General features: G+C 31.5%; 1 protein-coding gene across 2 annotated transcripts in view; it reads left to right on the top strand.

The window, feature by feature from the left end:
- Positions 1-20,321, top strand: part of LOC107445555 (angiotensin-converting enzyme) — a 37,462-nt gene that overhangs the window by 3,944 nt on the left and 13,197 nt on the right. Inside the window, exons 2-9 of one of the 2 annotated variants that reach the window (XM_071183503.1) lie at positions 1,905-2,177; positions 6,161-6,322; positions 8,333-8,435; positions 9,213-9,344; positions 11,331-11,495; positions 11,724-11,821; positions 17,025-17,194; positions 18,087-18,211. In XM_071183503.1, the coding sequence (XP_071039604.1) occupies positions 1,953-2,177; positions 6,161-6,322; positions 8,333-8,435; positions 9,213-9,344; positions 11,331-11,495; positions 11,724-11,821; positions 17,025-17,194; positions 18,087-18,211 (1,180 nt within the window). In that variant the 5' untranslated portion in view covers positions 1,905-1,952. The remainder of the gene's footprint in view (positions 1-1,904; positions 2,178-6,160; positions 6,323-8,332; positions 8,436-9,212; positions 9,345-11,330; positions 11,496-11,723; positions 11,822-17,024; positions 17,195-18,086; positions 18,212-20,321) is intronic. The other variant, XM_071183502.1, reaches the window with a different exon arrangement.

The raw sequence follows: 20,321 nt of genomic DNA, 5'->3' as shown, positions 1-20,321 counted from the left end.
GTAAATACTAAGTCATTAAAATAAATTTGAATTCAAATAAATGACATGTAATTCGTTAAACCTATTAGAAATGTGCTACAGTATAATTCGTAATATAAATCAAAAATCGTCAAATAAATTCGTAATATATATATCACTAGTTCTATGTCCACCGATGAAACCCTTGTCACAAGTTTGACACAGCTCGGGAGTGACAGGAAATGCGTCTTTAGTGCACGTGGTGTCAAAATTGATGAGTAATTCAGTATCATCTTCAAATAAGACTAAATAGTTGGTTGGGTAAGGTGTAAGTGGTACTCTACGAGCACCCATTTCCATGGAGTGAACTGTGGATCGTTTTCGTTTAACATAATGAGTAAAGATGAAAATTAGAAAAAAATTTATAAGCCTCTAATTTTTTTTCTAAAACTTTATGCGAGCGTAAAATAATAAATTAGAAATTAGAAATTAATTTATTTAAGATGTTCAAACCACAAAACAATCATAAAACACCAGACCATGTTTGTTTGAAAAGTTTTAGGAGACTTCTTTTTTTTTTAAAAAAAAGGGTAGATATTTTCCAATTTTTTATTAATTTTAAGTACGATGTGCAACAGTTAGATATTAACCGATTTTAAAAATTTTATACCATTTTTGTTCCGATTCCAATAGGCAACTTTTCCGTGCCAAATCGTTCCCAAACTAAAAAAAAAAAAAAAAATTCGATCCTCTTTAAGTGAATAGCTAAATCGGAATGTTCCTAAAGGAAATTGCTTTACTTAACTTTGAATTAAAAGTAAGAAACCTGTTATGTTAGTAAAGCAAATAATGCTCATATTTTTCTTTCAGTTAACTAAGAAAATAGTAATGTTAGAAATTAAGTTTATGTGGTTGCATGAGCTGCCTTTTTGTTAAAGGAATTGTAATACTTTGCAATAAAAACGAGAAAATTTTATTATTTTCACAATCTCTATTAAAACAAATACTTATTTTAATTTTGAACTAAATGCTTATGTATTTGGGATAAGTATAAACCTGTTCAATACTTCATAGTATAAGCCTGGCGATCCTGAAACGTTTTTATTTTCTTTGTTAAACCATAAATTCGATATTAAACAGGGTAAATCGGAACAACTCATATAGCTTCAGGGAGACCAACCCTAAGTGCAAAAAATATTTTTTAAACAAGAAAATAACAAGCATAGTGACTGAAAAATATCGACTCTGAAATCTGAGTAAATATCTTCCAAAACAGAATGAAATAAGAGCAGTCCATATTTTCCATTCTATCTGACGAGAGATCATATTTTCGAACTTTAAATGTTTCTGAAAGAATATCATGGAATTCACTCTTCAAACAGTTTTCTTAAAAGATAGTCTTTACAAGGAGAATTGGCCATGGTCAAACAATGTCTAAATCCACCACTATTGGATAAATTGATTTGATCTGAAAGTAAATCAGAGATGACTCTTCCTCAAACAATTATGTTGATGAATTTATAAATAGACTAGAATAATCATAATACGAACTATTGAAGTCAAAACAAAGTCTATGTCCTTAATTGTTCTAAAAGAATATCACAGATGACACTTCTTCAAACAATTGCGTACATGAATTTATAAATAGACGAGAGGAATCATAATATGAACTATTTATTATGATAATACAATTGTACACAATCCCGTCTGATCTCTCTATAGCAAAATATAGTTTTATTGACAAACGATTATTTATAATATTTTTCCAAGTAAACAATTTTTATGAATAACTAAGAAATTATTAAAAAAAAAAGTCTTTTGCATAATACTGGAATAAATTTACACAAAAACTACTATTTGTATTCGAAATATATATTTTGCTTTCGCACATAACTTGTTTGAAAGTTGTACAAAAATCAGTTTAAATTCTTTCATGTTTTTTTTAGATTAGAAGTAATTTTTACAAGCTTCAAAGTTACCCCAAAAAATAAATAATGGCATATTCCATATTTCTTCTTAACATCATCGCAGTCGTCACATTATGTACTTTGGAGCTAGAAGGAAACATACACTACGAGGTTGGAAATAACACCGATATGGAAGCCGCACTTCTTCTGTACCAAAATTACGAAAAACGACATGAAAAAATGATGAATAAATTAATTATATCAATTTGGAACTACAAAACCAATTTGACAGACTACAATAAAAGAGAATACGTATGTATTTTTTTTTGTTTCGTAAGGTTTTTCAATACTATTTATTAGAAATTTAAATATTCTTATAAAAATCATACAAGCAGTACGACATCACTTCCATGTCAAAAAATTTATTCACTTAATTTAAAATTTATTAAGCTTTTAGTCCACACTGTCACAAATAATAGTGGGTGCAAATAATAGTCAAATAATAGCACCGGAGCAAATAATAGTCAAATTTGAAACCCCACACTGTAAAAAAAGGTTCCTCAAGATCGAGCAAAAATGTGCCAAAATTGCTCCGGAACAAATAACAGTCGAATTTGAAACCCTATTTTTTAGAAATTTAAACACCATAAACTCATTTTTCAGCAAAATGCATTGTGTCAAAAAATATGTGAAGAGAGAAAAGACTGAGCTCGTTGGCTGTTGGCAGAATTTGAACCAACGACATCCGGGTTCGGAGTAAGATGCACTACTTTTATTGAAGAAGAGCTAGGAAACCTTATATAGTGACTTATGAACAACACATAATGAAATATTAATTTCCAACTTCAATGGTACTAAGGTTAGAAATCTAAAAAATATAATTCCATTAACATAGTCACACAGGAAATCGATAATTTCAATGCCACGTTTTGCTTATTTCGCAATATCTTTAGAACTTCTAAGCTATATACACTATCTGGAAAAAAGTGACTGGACAACTGTTAAGTTTGGCCCGTTTCTCCTGGTATGGCGCTGGCCCACTGGTGAAGGTTGATGGTATGATGAATGCCGATGGATAATGTGATATTCTCGACAATCATGTCCTTCCTACCTTGTGGGCAACGTACGGTATGGACGATTGCTTGTATCAAGACGACAATGCAAGATCCCATGTTGCAAGGAGGACTCTTGATTGGTATGTGAACAACAACGCTAAACGCATGGAGTGGCCGGCGCAGAGCCCTGATCTTAACCTAATTGAACATCTCTGGGACGAATTAGACCGTCGGTTGGGGGCTTGCACCCCACTCCCCAAAAGCAAGCATGAACTATGGAACTTCCTGTTAAACATTTGGAAGGAAATTCCTCTTGCCACTATGGCTAATTTAGTGGAGAGCAGGCCCAGAAGTGTTGCAGCTGTGATCGCAGCCAAAGGAGGCCCTACCTCCTATTAATTTTAATAAATATGGGTTTATGTCATTATAGTGTCTCGTCCTGGTCTGGGTTGCACTACTTTGTTGTTTAGAGCTTCCACCTAAAAACTCGAAGATCTTTGGTTTGAATCCTGCGGCAGGAAACGTACATCTTTCACTCAATTTTTTTCTCAACAATGTGTATATGTTGTTTCAATTTTTAATGTATGGGGTTTTTAGATTCGACGATTATTTGTTTCAGAGCTATTTTGAGACATTTTAGCTGAATTTTGCAAAACTTTTTTTTTATGGTGCAGTTATTATCCAGTTTTAAATAAAAGCTATGTCAGTTTTACTATTGTAAGTTATGCTAAAGTACTGATATTATCTAACCTGATATATTATCTTATCTTACCTGATTTTACTAGGAATATGATACTATATATATTGCAAAGATGCTCCCCCTCTACCCACTCCCGCGTTGCTCACCAGCCCCTGTGGTTGCTTCCGACTCATATTTAAAGATCAAAGAGGAAGAACGGTTTAGGAAATTTTTGAACTAAAAATACGACTGGATGTCAGTCTGCTGTATTTTGAGGATTACTAAGTTTTTCCCAGAACCAGCTACTTTAACCGGGTATCCATTGTCGGGTAAAACTCACTTATGTTTGACAACACCATGTTTAGATTTACAGTAATATTTAAACTATTCATAAAAATAAGTGCAATTTTAGAAATGCATGTATTCCATCAGTTTCTTAATAACCAAGCTGAAATTACTGGTTGAAGCACACCAAACGTTACGCTTGTGCAGAATTTTAATTCAGTGGAATTATGGTAAAGTGGTCACCTTAATTTACTTAATTTATTCATTTCATTTAATCTTATTTTATTTATTTATTTATTTCACTACACACACATGAATAAATTTCGACTGTTTCAGTTAATTATTCAACAAATTCCAATTTTCTTGACTTTTAGGATTAGTATTAAATCTATCTCTTTAATTCATATCTTTAGATTCTGCCTTTCTTTTTTTAATTTGTCTAATATTCAATAAGATATTACTCAAATAAAATGGCAGGCATAATCATTTCAATAAACATATATTTTATTATAATGAAGCTTACTCAGAAATGAAGAGCTTCTTCCCGCTTTTAATTTTTTTTATTCTTAACAACACGAATCTAAGTATTTTTGAATTTAATTACTTATTAACCTGCATTATTTTACCGGAAAATATAGTTTTGAAAAACATTTCATTGTACCTGAAAAACATTTCATTGTTCCTGTACATTTCAATATTAATTTGAAATTGCAAACAGTTCACATATTTTTCTTAATCACCTTATTCTAAATTTCAGTTGTTGAGAAAAGTAACTGTTGTAAGTTTTGTTTTAAAGTCTTTCCCACCAGAGTGTTAAAGTCATGTTTTGTAAATTAATATGAAATAGTAGTCTGAATAGTAGAGAGAGAGAGGGAGAGAGAGAATTTCTTTAAAAACACAATTGTTAATTTGGGCATTTGGCGATAAAACACTTATAGAATTGAAGGATTTGTTACGTCAAGCGCTCAGGTATCTTAATTTTGATCTAGTTGCGCTTCTATGTCATTATGATTTATGTTGCTAAGTTAACTTTCAAAAAATTCTATGGCTGACAACAGCATTTTTATTTTTTAAGTTTTTTTTTATTTCTTTTAGAATTCGTTCTTTTTTTAGCGAAATGTTTTTTAACCTTACAGAATTCTTTGCCGACTGTTCTTTCTATAAATGAAGAAAATAAAGTAAATACTTAAGTGTTGTTAAAAGAATCCTATTTAGTTGTACAAAGTACTTCAGCCAAAATTTGGGAGCCACGTAAGAGAATTGTATATAATAGATTATTTTTTTAATGCAAACTGGATGCATGAAAACTTGGTAATGTAAAAGTGATACGGTAAGTTTTAAGTAATTCACGAGAAGTTTTCAGCCAAATATACAATACTAGTGGGCTTCGCCCCCTGCTCACTAACGCTCGCCAACCCCCGAAAATTGCGACGCAATCTTATATGGTTTGCTTCGCAAACCAAGCTCGCTTCGCTCGCTACTAACTTGAGTACTTTGCAAATGCACAAAATTCTAAGAATTCAAAACAATCATTCAAATCCATATAACAACTTTTTTTAAAAAAAAAAATTACATCTTTTTAGTAAATACTAAGTCATTGAAATTAATTTGAATTCAAATAAAGACTCATTGACTGAGACTCATTTTTCAATGAATAACTAATAACAATAATAAAACAAATAAATTCGTGATATAAATCAAAAATCGTCAAATAAATTCGTAATATATAAATTCGTGAAAAAAAGCGCTTTCGACAAAATACTAAAATTGTAGATCTATCGACAAAGACTACTCACTTCTGCCTAGCTTAATAGTATGAGATTGCCGCAGCTGATGCTCTCTGGTTATTCAGAGAATTATATATATATAAGATTGTAATCTGTATTATTAGATTACATTTAACATATGTGTTTTTTTTTATTTATTTTAATTGATGTATTTTATTTTATTTATTTTATTTAATTTATTTTATTTAATATATTTTATTTAATGTATTTTATTTAATATATTTTATTCTATTTATTTAAATTAATTTATTTAATTTAATTTATATTATTTTATTTTTTTAATTACTTTACTTAATTTATTCATTACATTTAATTTGATTTAATTTTATTTAATTTTATTTATTTATTTATTTTACTACATATGCATAAATTTCTGTCTGTTTCAGTTAATTATTTAAAAAATTCTGATTTTCGTGTAAAAAAAAATGCGATTGTTTTCTTGACTTTTAGGATTGGTATTAAGTCTATATCTTTAATTCATATCTTTAGAATAAGATGAATGAAGAAATTAAGGCATTCCATGATGAAACAAGGAAAAATGCTACTTCCTTTGCATGGGAGAACTTGGAGGATATTGATGTGGCTGCATTGAATTGGTTTCTTTATATGTCCAAAAAACCTGATGAAAAAGTAGTAGAAAATGCTGCGAAGGTTAAGTTTTCATGTTATAGATATCCATAGTGTTTCATAGCATTTTAAAAAATATTGACGTTTAGACTGAACAACTAATGTATAATATTCAACTACAAACTATATAATAATCAACTGCAATGCAGGTAATAGTTAACTGCAATGTATGTAATTGTCAACTACGCTGAGAAAAAAAAAAGAATGGTCAAAATTAACTTAATATTGCAAAATTTATCATTCTTCTTGCTCGATGGAAACACTAAAAAGCTCGATAATTTTTTCAAAAGAATTTGTTCAAATCAACTATTAAATATGGTTTTATAATCTGTGATAAAATTTGGAAAATGACATAAAATTTGGTACTTTTATCATGAGACCTAAGAGCACGACATAAAACCCATTTATTGGTTAAATATACTTTACAAATCTATATTTTTTTCTAAATGTTTGGTCATGAAAGTTGTGATTTTGAAATCCAGAATTTCTAGTAAACCATTATCATATGAACGGAAAAATTTTCAAATGAATGGTTTAAATATTTTAGATTTTGTAACCCAAATTGTGCGTTTTTTTTTTCATTCAGAAATGTCATTACCGTAGTACAGTACCGAAGTTTTATCAGAATTTTTCCCTCCATGTTGTGTATGCACAATTAGTATTTTAATTAATATTAATTAAGTTAGTTTAATTAGGAAGAAAGAACTTCATAATGAGTGCCTCAATTGGAAAATAAATAAATAAATGAACAGGTAAGAAAAAAGTGAAATTATGGAGTTTCTAACTATAGTTTTAACTATGAAGTCGAGTAAGGCCTGCTCTACAACGTAAAAACAGCTGCTATATTTTAAAAGTTGGAAAGGTTTAACCAGTTAAAAATGCCAAAAGATTGTCATCCGGAATAACTTTTTAACTAAATATTAGATTTTCGCAAACAAAGTGCCAAACATAATGATTCAAATGGTCAACCTTAAATATACTAATTAATTAGTGCTTACTATTAATTAAAATACCGAGTCAAACACAAAAAACATACTTTCTCAGAATGTTTAATTTCTCTCAAATATTGATATCTGTTGTAACAGCACCAAATGATAAAACGCTCGAAAAAAAATCGCAGTTACTCATATATAATTCGCATTCTTAATAGCCTATATTTTCCAACTTTTTTTTTGGGGGGGGGGGCTTTGAAACTTTAAATTAGCAACCCCGCTACTCAATGAGCAAATTTCATTAGCAATTCTGAATATATTAATTAATGAAAGACTATTAATTATATTTAAAGTAAGTAATGATCTAAATTGTATTAATTACTTAAAAAACGTTTTGTGAATGAATGAATGAAGAACAAATTTTTTCATTTAATGATTTTAACAATATTAGTTTTAAAATTGGGTTTTATATCAAACAATTAAATTCACATAACTGGAGTGGTATAGTTTGCATAAGCTGAAAATGAATTAACTGAAATAGGTTTTTCATTCAAGCAAAAAAGAAGAAAGAAAATAAAAGTTGAAAATAGTTTTATCAGAGAAATACTTCCTCAGTCCTGAATTTGAATGCTTTTATTCGGTGCAGAATGGTACTAAATTGTTTTCATAAATGCATCTTCCTCATAATTCATTTATTTTATTATTATACAAAACATTGTTTTGAAATTTCATTCTTAAAAAGGATCTTAATAAAAAAAAATTTATGAAAATGACTGAAATACTAAATAAATAATTAATTATTAATAGAATATAAATTTAATAACAGGTTTCGAAAATCATAACTGGTTAAGAAATTTACTAACGCTCAAAAACAATAAGACTTTTCCTGGGAACTCCAGGATTCCACGAAGCACCATTTAGGAGTCGTTGGTCTACGCATATAAAAACGAATTTCGACAATTACAGTAACATGTATGTTGCGAACTAACGAAGGAAAGAACATATTTCCAGCAACGGTAAAAGCTATACTTAGTTTGAAAAATGCTAAGATCTTTTTATTCCAGATGTTTATCATTTTGTAGCTTATTTATAATTTTTGCAGCTCAAAAAAGTTATTACAGAAATGGAAGAAATTTATGGAAAAGCTAAAGTATGCAGCTACCTGTCAACTTTCCTCCAGCCTTGTACATTAGAATTAGACCCAGGTAATTATAAAATTCCTTTTCCCAAAAGCGCAGTATATGATATTCTGTTTTTTTAAAATTTGCTGAGGGGCGTAAGAAGGAAATATTTTAAACTGTTAATATTGTAACTGAACTGCGATGATTCAGTGGTAAAAGGCGCTGAGCTATCATTGCAAATGATTGGGATTTGATCCTCAGTAGCGGCTTGAAAAACCGCACCCAGCTTCATATCGATAGGTACCAGCTGAAATAAAAGCCGCTTCAGCGTAATGCTGACACTGCTGTTGGTCTTGAAATTGTAGCACCATAACTTTATAACTCATTTAGAGAGTACTTAAACATTGTAACTATTCACGTGTTTTTCTCCAAGTTCGTCACATCAACATTATTCATAAAAGTGAGATCTTCTGCGTTTTCAAATTTATTTCACGCTGAGAAAACAAGTATGATCGAAACTACCAGAATATAGTAAAATTTGCGGTGTTTTCTTTCTCTATATGAGAAGACCAAAGCGATCACTATAAAAATTTGCGATGGTAAAATTTTACTAAAATATAAACATGTTTAGATGGAGTAACTATTTTAAAAATGAAGTTTCCATTAAAAAATTAAATTTGAAATATTACACTAAAACAGATCTGTTTAGTATAAATGTTACATCTTTTGCAACCTCTCAAATTTAAAAATCGGATTTCTATGATCTTGACTACTTTCAGAAACTGAGATATATGCACCAACGAAATCAATTTCATTTTATACATGCAAAAAATTTTAATTACTTTTAATATTTGATTTTAGATATATCTGAAATTATGAAAGAATCAAGAAATTATCAGGAGCTCAAACATTTTTGGACTCAGTGGCGAGACGAGACAGGAAGGAAAATGAGAGGAGATTATCTCAGATACATCGATCTTAATAATGAAAATGGTGAGATAATCATGATAATAATAACAATTATAAACATATATATAGAGAGTGCAAAGTGACATTTTTTTCTCCTCCAAATCCCAAAAATATGTCTATATATTAATCTATAAACATTCATATCCTCTAATACAGTGTTTCACAAACTTTTGACTTTTGTGTATCGTAACGCTGTGTACCACTAATAAAAAAATGAATGCATTTTTTACAATAAAAAATTACACTAAAGTTAAAAATCACTACTGTCTGTTGAAGCAACGAATTATTAACTGTTAACTCTGCAAAAACTAGCCAATTGAAAAATACATAATCGTAAATTTTCATTTCTAGCTTTGTTTTTTAAAAAAAATTGAAATTTTCGTTTGTTGCAAGATATTTCGCATAAGAACGCGTAGCCCCGCTAAGCTGTTCCCGTACCCCTGGGGGTAGGCGTACCACACTTTGGGAAACACTGCTCTAATATTTGATTTTTAGAGTCCTTCAAAAAATGAAGTAATGAAATAAACATTAGCAGTTACAGATTTTGCTTTTAAGTGAGAAAAAAGTCTTTACCAAACTATAATTAATCATTTTATTTATTTTATGACCGGCGTTGACCAGATCAGCTAATATGGTTTAGTTTTGTAACCTAGTAATGTTGAACCCAACTCAGCAGAAAAGAGAAATTTTAGATCTAGCATTGTGCTTGAGCCACCGATGATATAGAGCTTCCGATTCCGATTACCGATTCCGATAGAGCTTCCGATTAATATAACCTGCGTTTGAACAACGAAAGGAGAGTTAGCAGTTCTGGCACTTTCTATGACCAATGGAAAATAGAACCAAGTGCCCGCCATTAAAAAAAAAGAAAGAAAAAAGAAAAAAACGTTTGAACAACATGGAAATGAAAACTATAAAAACCACTTAAGTTAAACTAGGCAACAAAAGAGTTCTATCCGATGATTCGGCGACTGAGAAGGGGATATTTGCGTCAGTAAGAACTGCCAGTATTGTTCGAAACGACCTAACATTTTCGGGATTATAACCTTGCTAGCCATATTAGGAAGATCTTTATTCCTGTACCAATTGGATAGCCCTTAATCGAGGTAATAGTGAAGAAAAATATGAAACAGTTTGACGGGATGCATTTCTGACAATCTCTTTTCATTATCTTCAGTTTTCAATTTCATCGTTTTACCAAACTGCTTGCGTTGTTTCTCCTTTGCTGTGGTTGATGTTGACAATGATTCGTCATACTATAATGAAATTTTAAATATTTCATTAATTAAATACTAATTTAAGATCTTTGCCAGGCAAGTATTTTATAAATATATATACACCGAAGAGCCTCTACAAAGAGCCACCGAAGAGCCTGACCCCCCTCTATCTATAACAATGGGCTCGCCCAGGTTTTCATGGTTTCTCGCCCAGGAACAATGTTTTCATGGGGCACATTAGGACCCATAATCCTCATAGAACAATCCCTGACGTCTGTAAGCTACTTGAACATAGTTGCAGACCAGGTTCACCCATTCATGGCAACAGTTTTTCCTGCGGGGGATGGTGTTTACCAACAGGATAATGCACCATGTCATAAGGGTCGAATCGTCATGGATTGGTTCGAGGAACATTCCAGTGACTTTCAAGTCATGTCTTGGCCCCCAAATTCACCTGACCTTAATCCAATAGAGCATTTGTGGTCCTACTTGGAAAACCAAATTCGTGCTGCCACGCTACCCCCTCGCAATGTGAGGGAATTGCAGGACCAGTTGGTGAGCGCTTGGTACCAGATACCTCAGACTACCTATCAGCACCTTGTGGAATCAATGCCATGGCAGGTACTAGCAGTTTCGAGGGCTAAAGGTGGTCCTACATGTTATCAGTAGGGTGGTCATAATGTAATGGCTCTTCGGTGTATATATAAAATTATTGAGCACTTATGCATTTTAAGTTTTACCAGTATTGCTAGCAATTTAATCATACTAAATTATAAGAAAAATATTTTATCAGGTTACTCAAATACGCAATTTGAAGTAGATGAAGACTACTTTTTGATGTGGGAAACTCTCAAGCCATTATACAGAGAACTGCATGCTTATGTGAGACGAAAGTTAATTGGAAAATACTCAGAATCTTACATAAAACCTAATGGTCCTATACCAGCCCATTTATTAGGTAAGATTTTGTAAACTTTTTGATTAATTTTCCTATTATCTGTTTGATGCTTGAATAAAAATAATTGTATTTTTTAAATTCATCTTTTCCTAATATTTTTGTTTATATTTCAGATAATATCTTTGTTTTCTGGTAAAAGGCATTATTTTTATATTAATCATAGAAATAAATAATTTACTTGAAATTAATGAACTTGCAACATATTAATGAGTTCTTTTCTGATTTTAGGGAACTTGTGGGCTTATTCTTGGGGAAATATTTTTGACCTTGTTATACCTTATCCGAATAAGAAATCAGTAGACGTGACAAAGGCAATGCGGGAAAAGGTAATTGAAAAAAATGTGTTACTAAAGTAAATGATGTGTGAAGAAAATGGGTATCCATATAACTACTCACATTACCCATATAACTAATAAGCTCAGTATTTGTAACACTGGGATGTACCACATGATTTTTGAGCTGAAAAAATTCCGGATAAAAAGTACTGGCAGCCTGAAGGCAGCATTCATTTAATCTATTTTACCATATAATTCGTTTTTACCTTAAAGTTTTATTTCGCAATTTTTACCGTATAATATACACATATTTATAATAATATACAAGGATCAAGTAAATACTACTGTAAACATTGCGGTATTTAATACTTTTTGTTCGGTAAAATTTTACGATGAAATTGAATTTGACTGTAAAAGAGGCACATTACTTTTTACCGTAATTTCAATAGCGATTTTTTAATGTGGAACCGTGTGCTACAGATTTAACATTAAATCTGCATTTTTCTTCTACGGACTTATTAGGATAAGCACTCCTGCTTCGTCATTAAATCTATTGACAAGTCTTTGTACTCGAGTTTTTGTCCTCGAATATTTGTTAAGAGATCAAAATAAGCATACACCAACTCAGTTCTTTTATTGCTTAAAATGAATAAGCAAAATAAATACAATTCTAAAATCATGACAAAGACACAAGTTAACACAGTCCTCGAATATTTGTTAAGAGATCAAAATAAGCATACACCAACTCAGTTCTTTTATTGCTTAAAATAAATAAGCAAAATAAATACAATTCTAAGATCATGACAAAGACACAAGTTAACACAGTTGTAACAAGCTATTTTAGTCTTCGCTTAACTTGCGGATTCCATTGTATATTAAAAGCTAAATTTGAAGGATCATATTCTGCGTTCAATTTTTCATGCACTGATTAAACTGCATTTGAGATTTTTCTCGAAATCACCAGAGGTTCCTAATGGCACCCGAAGCCTGTATTCTTCATCTCTTTCTTGCGAGTAGGACATTGCTGAATGTGTCCTTGAATTATAGATACTTCTCTGGAATTGTGTGGAATCGCTGATTTCACCACGAATAAAGCTTGTCTCCTCCCGAATGGCATTTCTCTGACATAGATATCGAAATCAAACTCTTACGCTAAGCTTTCCCGCCTATCACCAACTTGACGTGTTTGAATTATACTTATGTTATTAACTATACAAATGTATGTTGTTATTTATATTATGCATGTAATTAATTATAGAACATCTTTTAGTTTAACCTAGTCGTTATTTAAGGCGGTTTAAAATATAAAAAATAATACCTACTACGTAAATACCTACTTAAATTTAAATTTTTTACCATTAAATGTGAATATCTACTTTATATTTCTATACAATTTAAAGCTAGTTTTAGGAAATTCACTAAAATGCCATTAAACAAATTTTCCCACTAAACTCTATAATCTCCATTAACAAGCGTTTCAAAACATTTCATTTATTTTTTCCCTGATAGATAATGTAGTGTGAGTTATTCTTTTTTAAAATTCTAATGACTAGGAGGCTTTGCCCCCTGCTCGCTGGCGCTCGCCAACCCCCGAAACTGTTTTCGCAATTCATTTCGGATTGCTTCGCAATCCAATGCTCGCTTTGCTCGCTCATTGGATACGTTCTTAACGTCTAGCTTTAGTATACTTTTTTGAATACTGAAGTTCCGAAAACTTTTCACTGTAGAAAATTCTAAACCTGTACATTTCAATATTAATTTGAAATTGCAAACAGTTCACATATTTTTCTTAATCACACTATTCTAAATTTCAGTTGTTGAGAAAAGTAACTGTTGTAAGTTTTGTTTCAAAGTCTTTCCCGCCTTAACCAACTCTTAACCTCTAATTACTTTTTTCAGTACACATTTCTAAATGTCAGTATTGAACCACAAAACAACTTAAAGTCCTCAAATTTAGCATGAAGTTGTAAAATGTAATGAAAGAGGGTCATAGCAGTAATGAAAGTAGAAGTAAAGTTAGTATTGTAAAATAAAAACAATATTTTTGATCAATGAGCCAAGTTCTTCAAGAATCAGTTGAAGTAGGTTGCTTATTTAAAACTTTTTATAGAATTTCTTTAAAAACACAATTGTTAATTTGGGCATTTGGCGATACAACACTTATAGAATTGAAGGATTTGTTACGTCAAGAGCTCAGGTATCATCATTTTGATCTAGTTGAGCTTCTATGTCATTTTGATTTATATTGCTAAGTTAACTTTCAAAAAATTCTATGGCTGGCAACAGCATTTTTATTTTTTAANCTTTTTGATGTGGGAAACTCTCAAGCCATTATACAGAGAACTGCATGCTTATGTGAGACGAAAGTTAATTGGAAAATACTCAGAATCTTACATAAAACCTAATGGTCCTATACCAGCCCATTTATTAGGTAAGATTTTGTAAACTTTTTGATTAATTTTCCTATTATCTGTTTGATGCTTGAATAAAAATAATTGTATTTTTTAAATTTATCTTTTTTTAATACTTTTGTTTATATTTCAGATAATATCTTTGTTTCCTGGTAAAAGGCATTATTTTTAAGAAGCATATTAATCATAGAAATGAATAATTTACTTGAAATTTACGAACTTGCAACATATTAATGAGTTCTTTTCTGATTTTAGGGAACTTGTGGGCTCATTCTTGGGGAAATATTTTTGACCTTGTTATACCTTATCCGAATAAGAAATCAGTAGACGTGACAAGGGCAATGCGGGAAAAGGTAATTGAATGTGCGACGAAAATGGGTATCCATATAACTACTCACATAACCCATATAACTAATAAGTAAAGTATTTGTAACACTGGGTTGTACCACATGATTCTTGCTCTGAAAAAATTCCTGATAAAAAGTACTGGCAGCCTGAAGGCATATTCCATTTAATCTATTTTACCATATAATTCGTTTGTACCTTAGAGTTTTATTCCGTAATTTTTACCGTATAATGTACACATATTTACAATAATATACAAGGATCAAGTAAATATTACTGTAAACATTGCAGTATTTTATACTTTTTGTTCTGTAAAATTTTACGATAAAATTGATTTTGACTGTAAAAGCAGCACATTACTTTTTACCGTAATTTTATTACAGATTTTTTAGTGTGGAACCGTGTGCTACAGGTTTAACATTCAATCGGCATTTTTCTTCAATGGACTTATTAGGATAAGCAATATCGATCGTATTATTTGATTAGGCACTAAATTATCAAAACAACTAATGCCATTTCAAGTCATTTTTCTAATTTAAGCAAAGTCAAAAGGTGCTAAATGTTTGAATATATTTCAAACTCTCGATGTCTAAGTTTGTTAAAGGTCATTTTATTAATTTCAAGAATAAGAGTTTGAGATGCTAGAAAAAGGATAGTTATTCATCATCTATCCTAAAAATACAAACAAACAAATCCTACTGGAAACAAATCCTATTTGTCTAGCTCTCCTCTTCTGACGTCATAGTAGAACGTGGTTATTTCTTTATTTGTTATTACTCCATTAAATTCAGGGGGATGGGTCATAAGGGAATTGAAGTATTTTAATTTCAAATAACAAATTAGTGCTTCGATGCATAGTGCACCCAAAAGCAGATCAACTGCCACCACTTACAAACGAATTTTTCGCCATTGAAAATGATTAATTATATTTTCAAAAAGTAAGTTTAAAGATGATGTAAACAAAAGGAAAAGAGAATCGAAATTAATCTTCTACCGGAAGATGAAACAACCTCTGCAAATACTCCCCCTAGCGTTGAGAACATGAAACACGGTCGAGAATAGAGTCAATATGAAAAAAACAAGATCACCAGCATCAGAAATTCAAAATTTAAAAAAAATCACATGTGATGTATAGTTGTCTTCATATTTATCTTGCTTTTTCCAGCTTAGTTCAATATTATTCTTAAAGTCGTTACTGGACATTTAAAAAACATTTTTACTTTCGGGTTAGAGAACGTGTTAGAGGTCTCCCAATGCCAGTTAGTATGTGCAAAGTCAGATTAAAGCGAACCGGTAGAGTTTATTGCACGTGATTTTAGGGAAGAAGTCATGTTGTTGCTGTTGTTGCTTATCCTCTCTGTCTGACGGAGTCAGACAAGATCCACGAGTTCGTTGACTGAAAGAAAGTCGAAGACTAAGAGAGGATTGCTATAGAGATCCTCCTTAGAGAGTCCCATGCAATCCAAGAGGTGCTTAAAAGAAACCTGATGAATTTGGCACTTGGTGCAGGGGACGAAGGTTTTCCTGTCCTCGTTGAAAGTGAGGCACTTGATGTGACCACTAGCAAGCCTTGATAGAACTGTCTGGGTACGTCTGTCACACGGGAGATCAAGGGACAAACCCGGTTTTGATCTCTTGTACCAATTATGGGTTGGGGGTGTTTTCCACTCCTCCGAGATTTTGGAAAACGTTATAGAAAGCAGAAGCAAAAGCGAAACGGAGAATCGAGGGAAAGTTAATATAGACACCTTATTTATAGTAGCATACTGATAGAAAAGAAATGAATAAAAAATCTAACTTATTTTTTTTAAAAAATCTTTATATCATAATCGGAATTGCATACTACTTTGGAATTCCTTCATTAAATAATTTAATAATTAATTTTCTTTTATTTTTCTCTCGCATGACAAAGTGAACTCTTCATTAGCTGAAGAGTCAGCTAATGAAGAGTTCACTACATTAGCACTTCAGTAGCTTTCCCGCTTCTCACCAACTTGTCGTGTTTGAATTATACTTATGTTAATAATTATACAAATGTATGTTGCTATTTATGTTATGCATGTAATTAATTACAGAACATCTTTTAGTTCAACCTAGTCGTTATTTAAGGCGGTTTAAAATATAAAAAATAATATCTACTACGTAAATACCTACTTAAATTTAAATTTTGCACCACTAAATGTAAATATCTACTTTATATTTCGATATAATTTAAAGCTGGTTTTAGAAAATTCACTAAAATGCCATTAAACAAATTTTCCCACTAAACTCAATAATTTCCGTTAACAAACTTTTCAAAGCGGTTCATTTATTTCTTTTCCTGATAGATATTGTGGCAGTGCGAGTTATTCTTTTTTATTAAGAAAAATTGTACAATTATATGAAAATATTGTTGACAAAATAATTGATGCGATTTAAAAGGAACTGAATTGTACATCAAAAATAATGTGCAAAGAGCAACTGGTAACTAATTTATTTTACTCCTTCTCATTTTTTAGAACATAACTCCTCTGGATATGTTCAAGATAGCTGAAAAATTCTTTATATCTATAGGCTTGATGCCTATGCCAGCAGAATTCTGGAATAGGTCCATTATCAAAAAGCCCCTCGACAGAGAAATGGTGTGCCACCCCACTGCTTGGTATTTCTATGATGGAAACGATGTTAGGTGAGATGGAGTCAATGTTTTCTTTTTCTATTGTAGACAATAGTTTTCTGTGTTTGAAATAGAATTTATAAATATTTCTTTAAATTTCAATTGTGATTAATAAGTTATTAATGTTTAAAATGCTGATTATTTTATAAAATGCTATTGTCAGTAGAAGACTGTTAAGTGATTAACAAATAATGACACATAAGCGAATATACTACAATTTGGATTCTCATCATGATCAAAACTGAGATTGAAACGAGGACATACACAGATAAAAATTACTAACAAGTCCCAAAAAGGAAACAGAGAAAATAAGAATTGGATTGGAGAAAATATTCAACAATGGTTGCTAGTCCTCAGACACCAACCTTGATTTCATTTCAGATTTTGAAATATTTCAAATATAATTACTTTTTCAGTATCTTATTCTTTCCAAATATTTCGAAATCTGTTTTCTTCTCCATCCAAATCTGATTCTCTTCTCCAACACATCCCTTCTTTTATTCCATTATCTTTTTTAATTTTGTTCCTCTACTCTGTTGATTAACATCTTTCACTTCCTTGTTGTAATTTATTTGCAATTTTCTTCTGCATCTTTGTGTTTCCTTCTTTTATTCTGAGTTTCAGCTTTGAAGCTGCATATGCATATTTATGCATTTTTAATGAAGCTTCAAATTCAAATATTGGAAATCTAAATCATCAATAATTCATTTCAACTCTTATTTCATTATAAAAGTGCTTAATTCAGAAATCAGTGCGGTCAGAAAACAGAGCACCTTAATTTAGAAATAAACAATTTGATTTAATTTGCGTAAGTCAAAAATTCAAATCAATGTAATTTTTCGTATAGAGTATACTTGTAAGTAATTGACAGTATTCCACAAGAGTAGTTTATTGCTTTTTGCAGAATTAAGATGTGCACTACAGTTGATATGGATAACTTAGCCATTGTGCATCATGAAATGGGACACATAGAATACTACTTGCATGTACAAGATCTTCCTCTTTATCAGAGACATGGAGCTCATCCAGGTAAAATTTCCTATTTAGGGAAACATTATAAAAAATAGAATTTTTTACACTTAACTAAATTTATCGGCAACTTAATCTATTCTCTTAAGAATAAAATAAAAAATCTGCCGATAGCAACTAGAGAACTGACGAGCTACTATCGCAGTTTTCGAGTATTAGTTATTTTATAATCTATCTATATTATACGCACCATGAATAGAAACATAAATATTAACAAGGAAACTGTTATTTTTTATTAATCAAAATTAAGTGGTGATGGCTCAAGGAATAGAGAACTCCCCTCCCAATAAGGTGGCCCAGTTTTGAGTCCCAGCGATGGCTGCTCGATACGCATTTTCGACTACAGTGCTAACGTAAAATCTACCCAGATGGATCCATCAGGCTAACCGCAGGATGTTTTCGTGGTTTTCTTCAACATGTAACACAAATGCGGGTTAATTCCGTCAAATATTTCCCGATGAAGGTAAATTTCTCCCAATACTTCATACGGGAGTTCCCTAGACTTCTGAATTGGGTTGGAAATTATAAGGTTATGGAGTTAAATATTTATAGTCGTAAGTAATCACTAAACTGGGTCGGCTTGTTCACGTTTATAAAGTAAAATTAATTAAAATTCAGCAATGGTGACTCAGACGAAAAAAGGTTTGCCACTCATTGATTTAACTCAGGTTCAAATCTCAGAGATGGCTGGTCGATATGAATTCTGCACTTGGCTCGCATCAACCAGAGTGCTAACGTAAAATATTCTCAGTGGTAAGTTGACCATAGTTAGATTCTTCTTATCCTGTCGTAACCACGGAAAGTTTCATATTTTTCCTCTTCATGTAACGCAAATACGGAATATTTCTATCAAAAATTGGTTTCTCCAGGAATGCTAAACCAATACCTGATTCCAGGAGTTCCCTTGTCTTCTGGTTTTGTTCGAAATTACAAGGCTGAGGAGTTAAATTTTAACTTTGATATTATTAAACTCCTTATTGGGTCTGCTGTAAACTCAGAATTAGGTCGATGTAATATCTTCTCTTAAAAATAAAATCAAAAATCAACCTATAGTAGCTCAAGAACTAGCACAGATTACTTATTTTACAGTTTATATACATTTAATGGAGTTGAAAAAGTATAGTGATAGAGCTGCACCCTACACGAAGGTGATATATTTGAATCAATCTCTTGCGTAGTATTTTTACCAGATAAGTACTTTACGATTTTTCGGGTGCTTCAACTGGATAGCAGCGCAATACTCAGAAACCTAAGTGTTAAAATGGAAACTGTGCTATTTTACGATCAAAACATTCTCCAAAACTACTTGAAAATTATTTTTATTATTATTTTGCGCAAAGGCTTTCATTCCAATAATGGTACTGCAGTAATATCCACCATTTTATGCTACTTAGTACGCAAGTAAAATCGAAGAAACGGTAATAAACTGATAGAACGGCATTATTTCAGAATGAACTTTCGTTTAATCATCTTCAGAGATTTCTCCTGAACACTTTTGTACGGTACCCTGTACAGTTTGCAAATATCTTTCATATGCTGTTGCATAGATTCCCCTTCCACACATAATATCATAAAAGGTATAATCAAGGAAGTAGTTTTTTATGTATAACGCATGTCATGTATTACTGTTGTTGTTGTTGCTAATTCCCATCTGGTCTGACTGGGTCAGACCAGATCAATAAATCTGTTGGCATTAAAAAAATCCGAAACCAGAATGGGAGAAGAATGAATGTCCTTCCAGTCCAGCCCTAAACAGTTCAAGATGTGCTCAGGTGATGCCTGGTTTTGTTGACATTTAGGGCAAAGAGGAAAGATCTTTTGATTAGCAGAAAATGCGAGACTTTTCAGGTGTCCACTGGCCAGTCGGGATAAGCAAGTGTTGGTTTGCCTGTCACCAGGAAGAGATAGAGAGTGTCCTGGTCTTTTTGCTTTATACCAGTAGTGAGTAGGTGGAAGCAGCCACTTTTGTTTGATCTGGGCCTTTTGCCTTGGGAAAAGTTCAAGGTATGTAAGCTCTGAGGTGGAAGGGACTGGATGGTCTAGTCCCTTCTTTGCGAGAGTGTCAGCCAACTCGTTGCCGTGGATATCGACGTGGGACGGGATCCATTGA

Source organism: Parasteatoda tepidariorum, chromosome 7 (genome assembly GCF_043381705.1).
Source record: "Parasteatoda tepidariorum isolate YZ-2023 chromosome 7, CAS_Ptep_4.0, whole genome shotgun sequence".
Classification (NCBI taxonomy): domain Eukaryota; kingdom Metazoa; phylum Arthropoda; class Arachnida; order Araneae; family Theridiidae; genus Parasteatoda; species Parasteatoda tepidariorum.
Note: the sequence above shows the minus strand (reverse complement) of the source record. Positions and strands in the feature narration are given on the sequence as shown.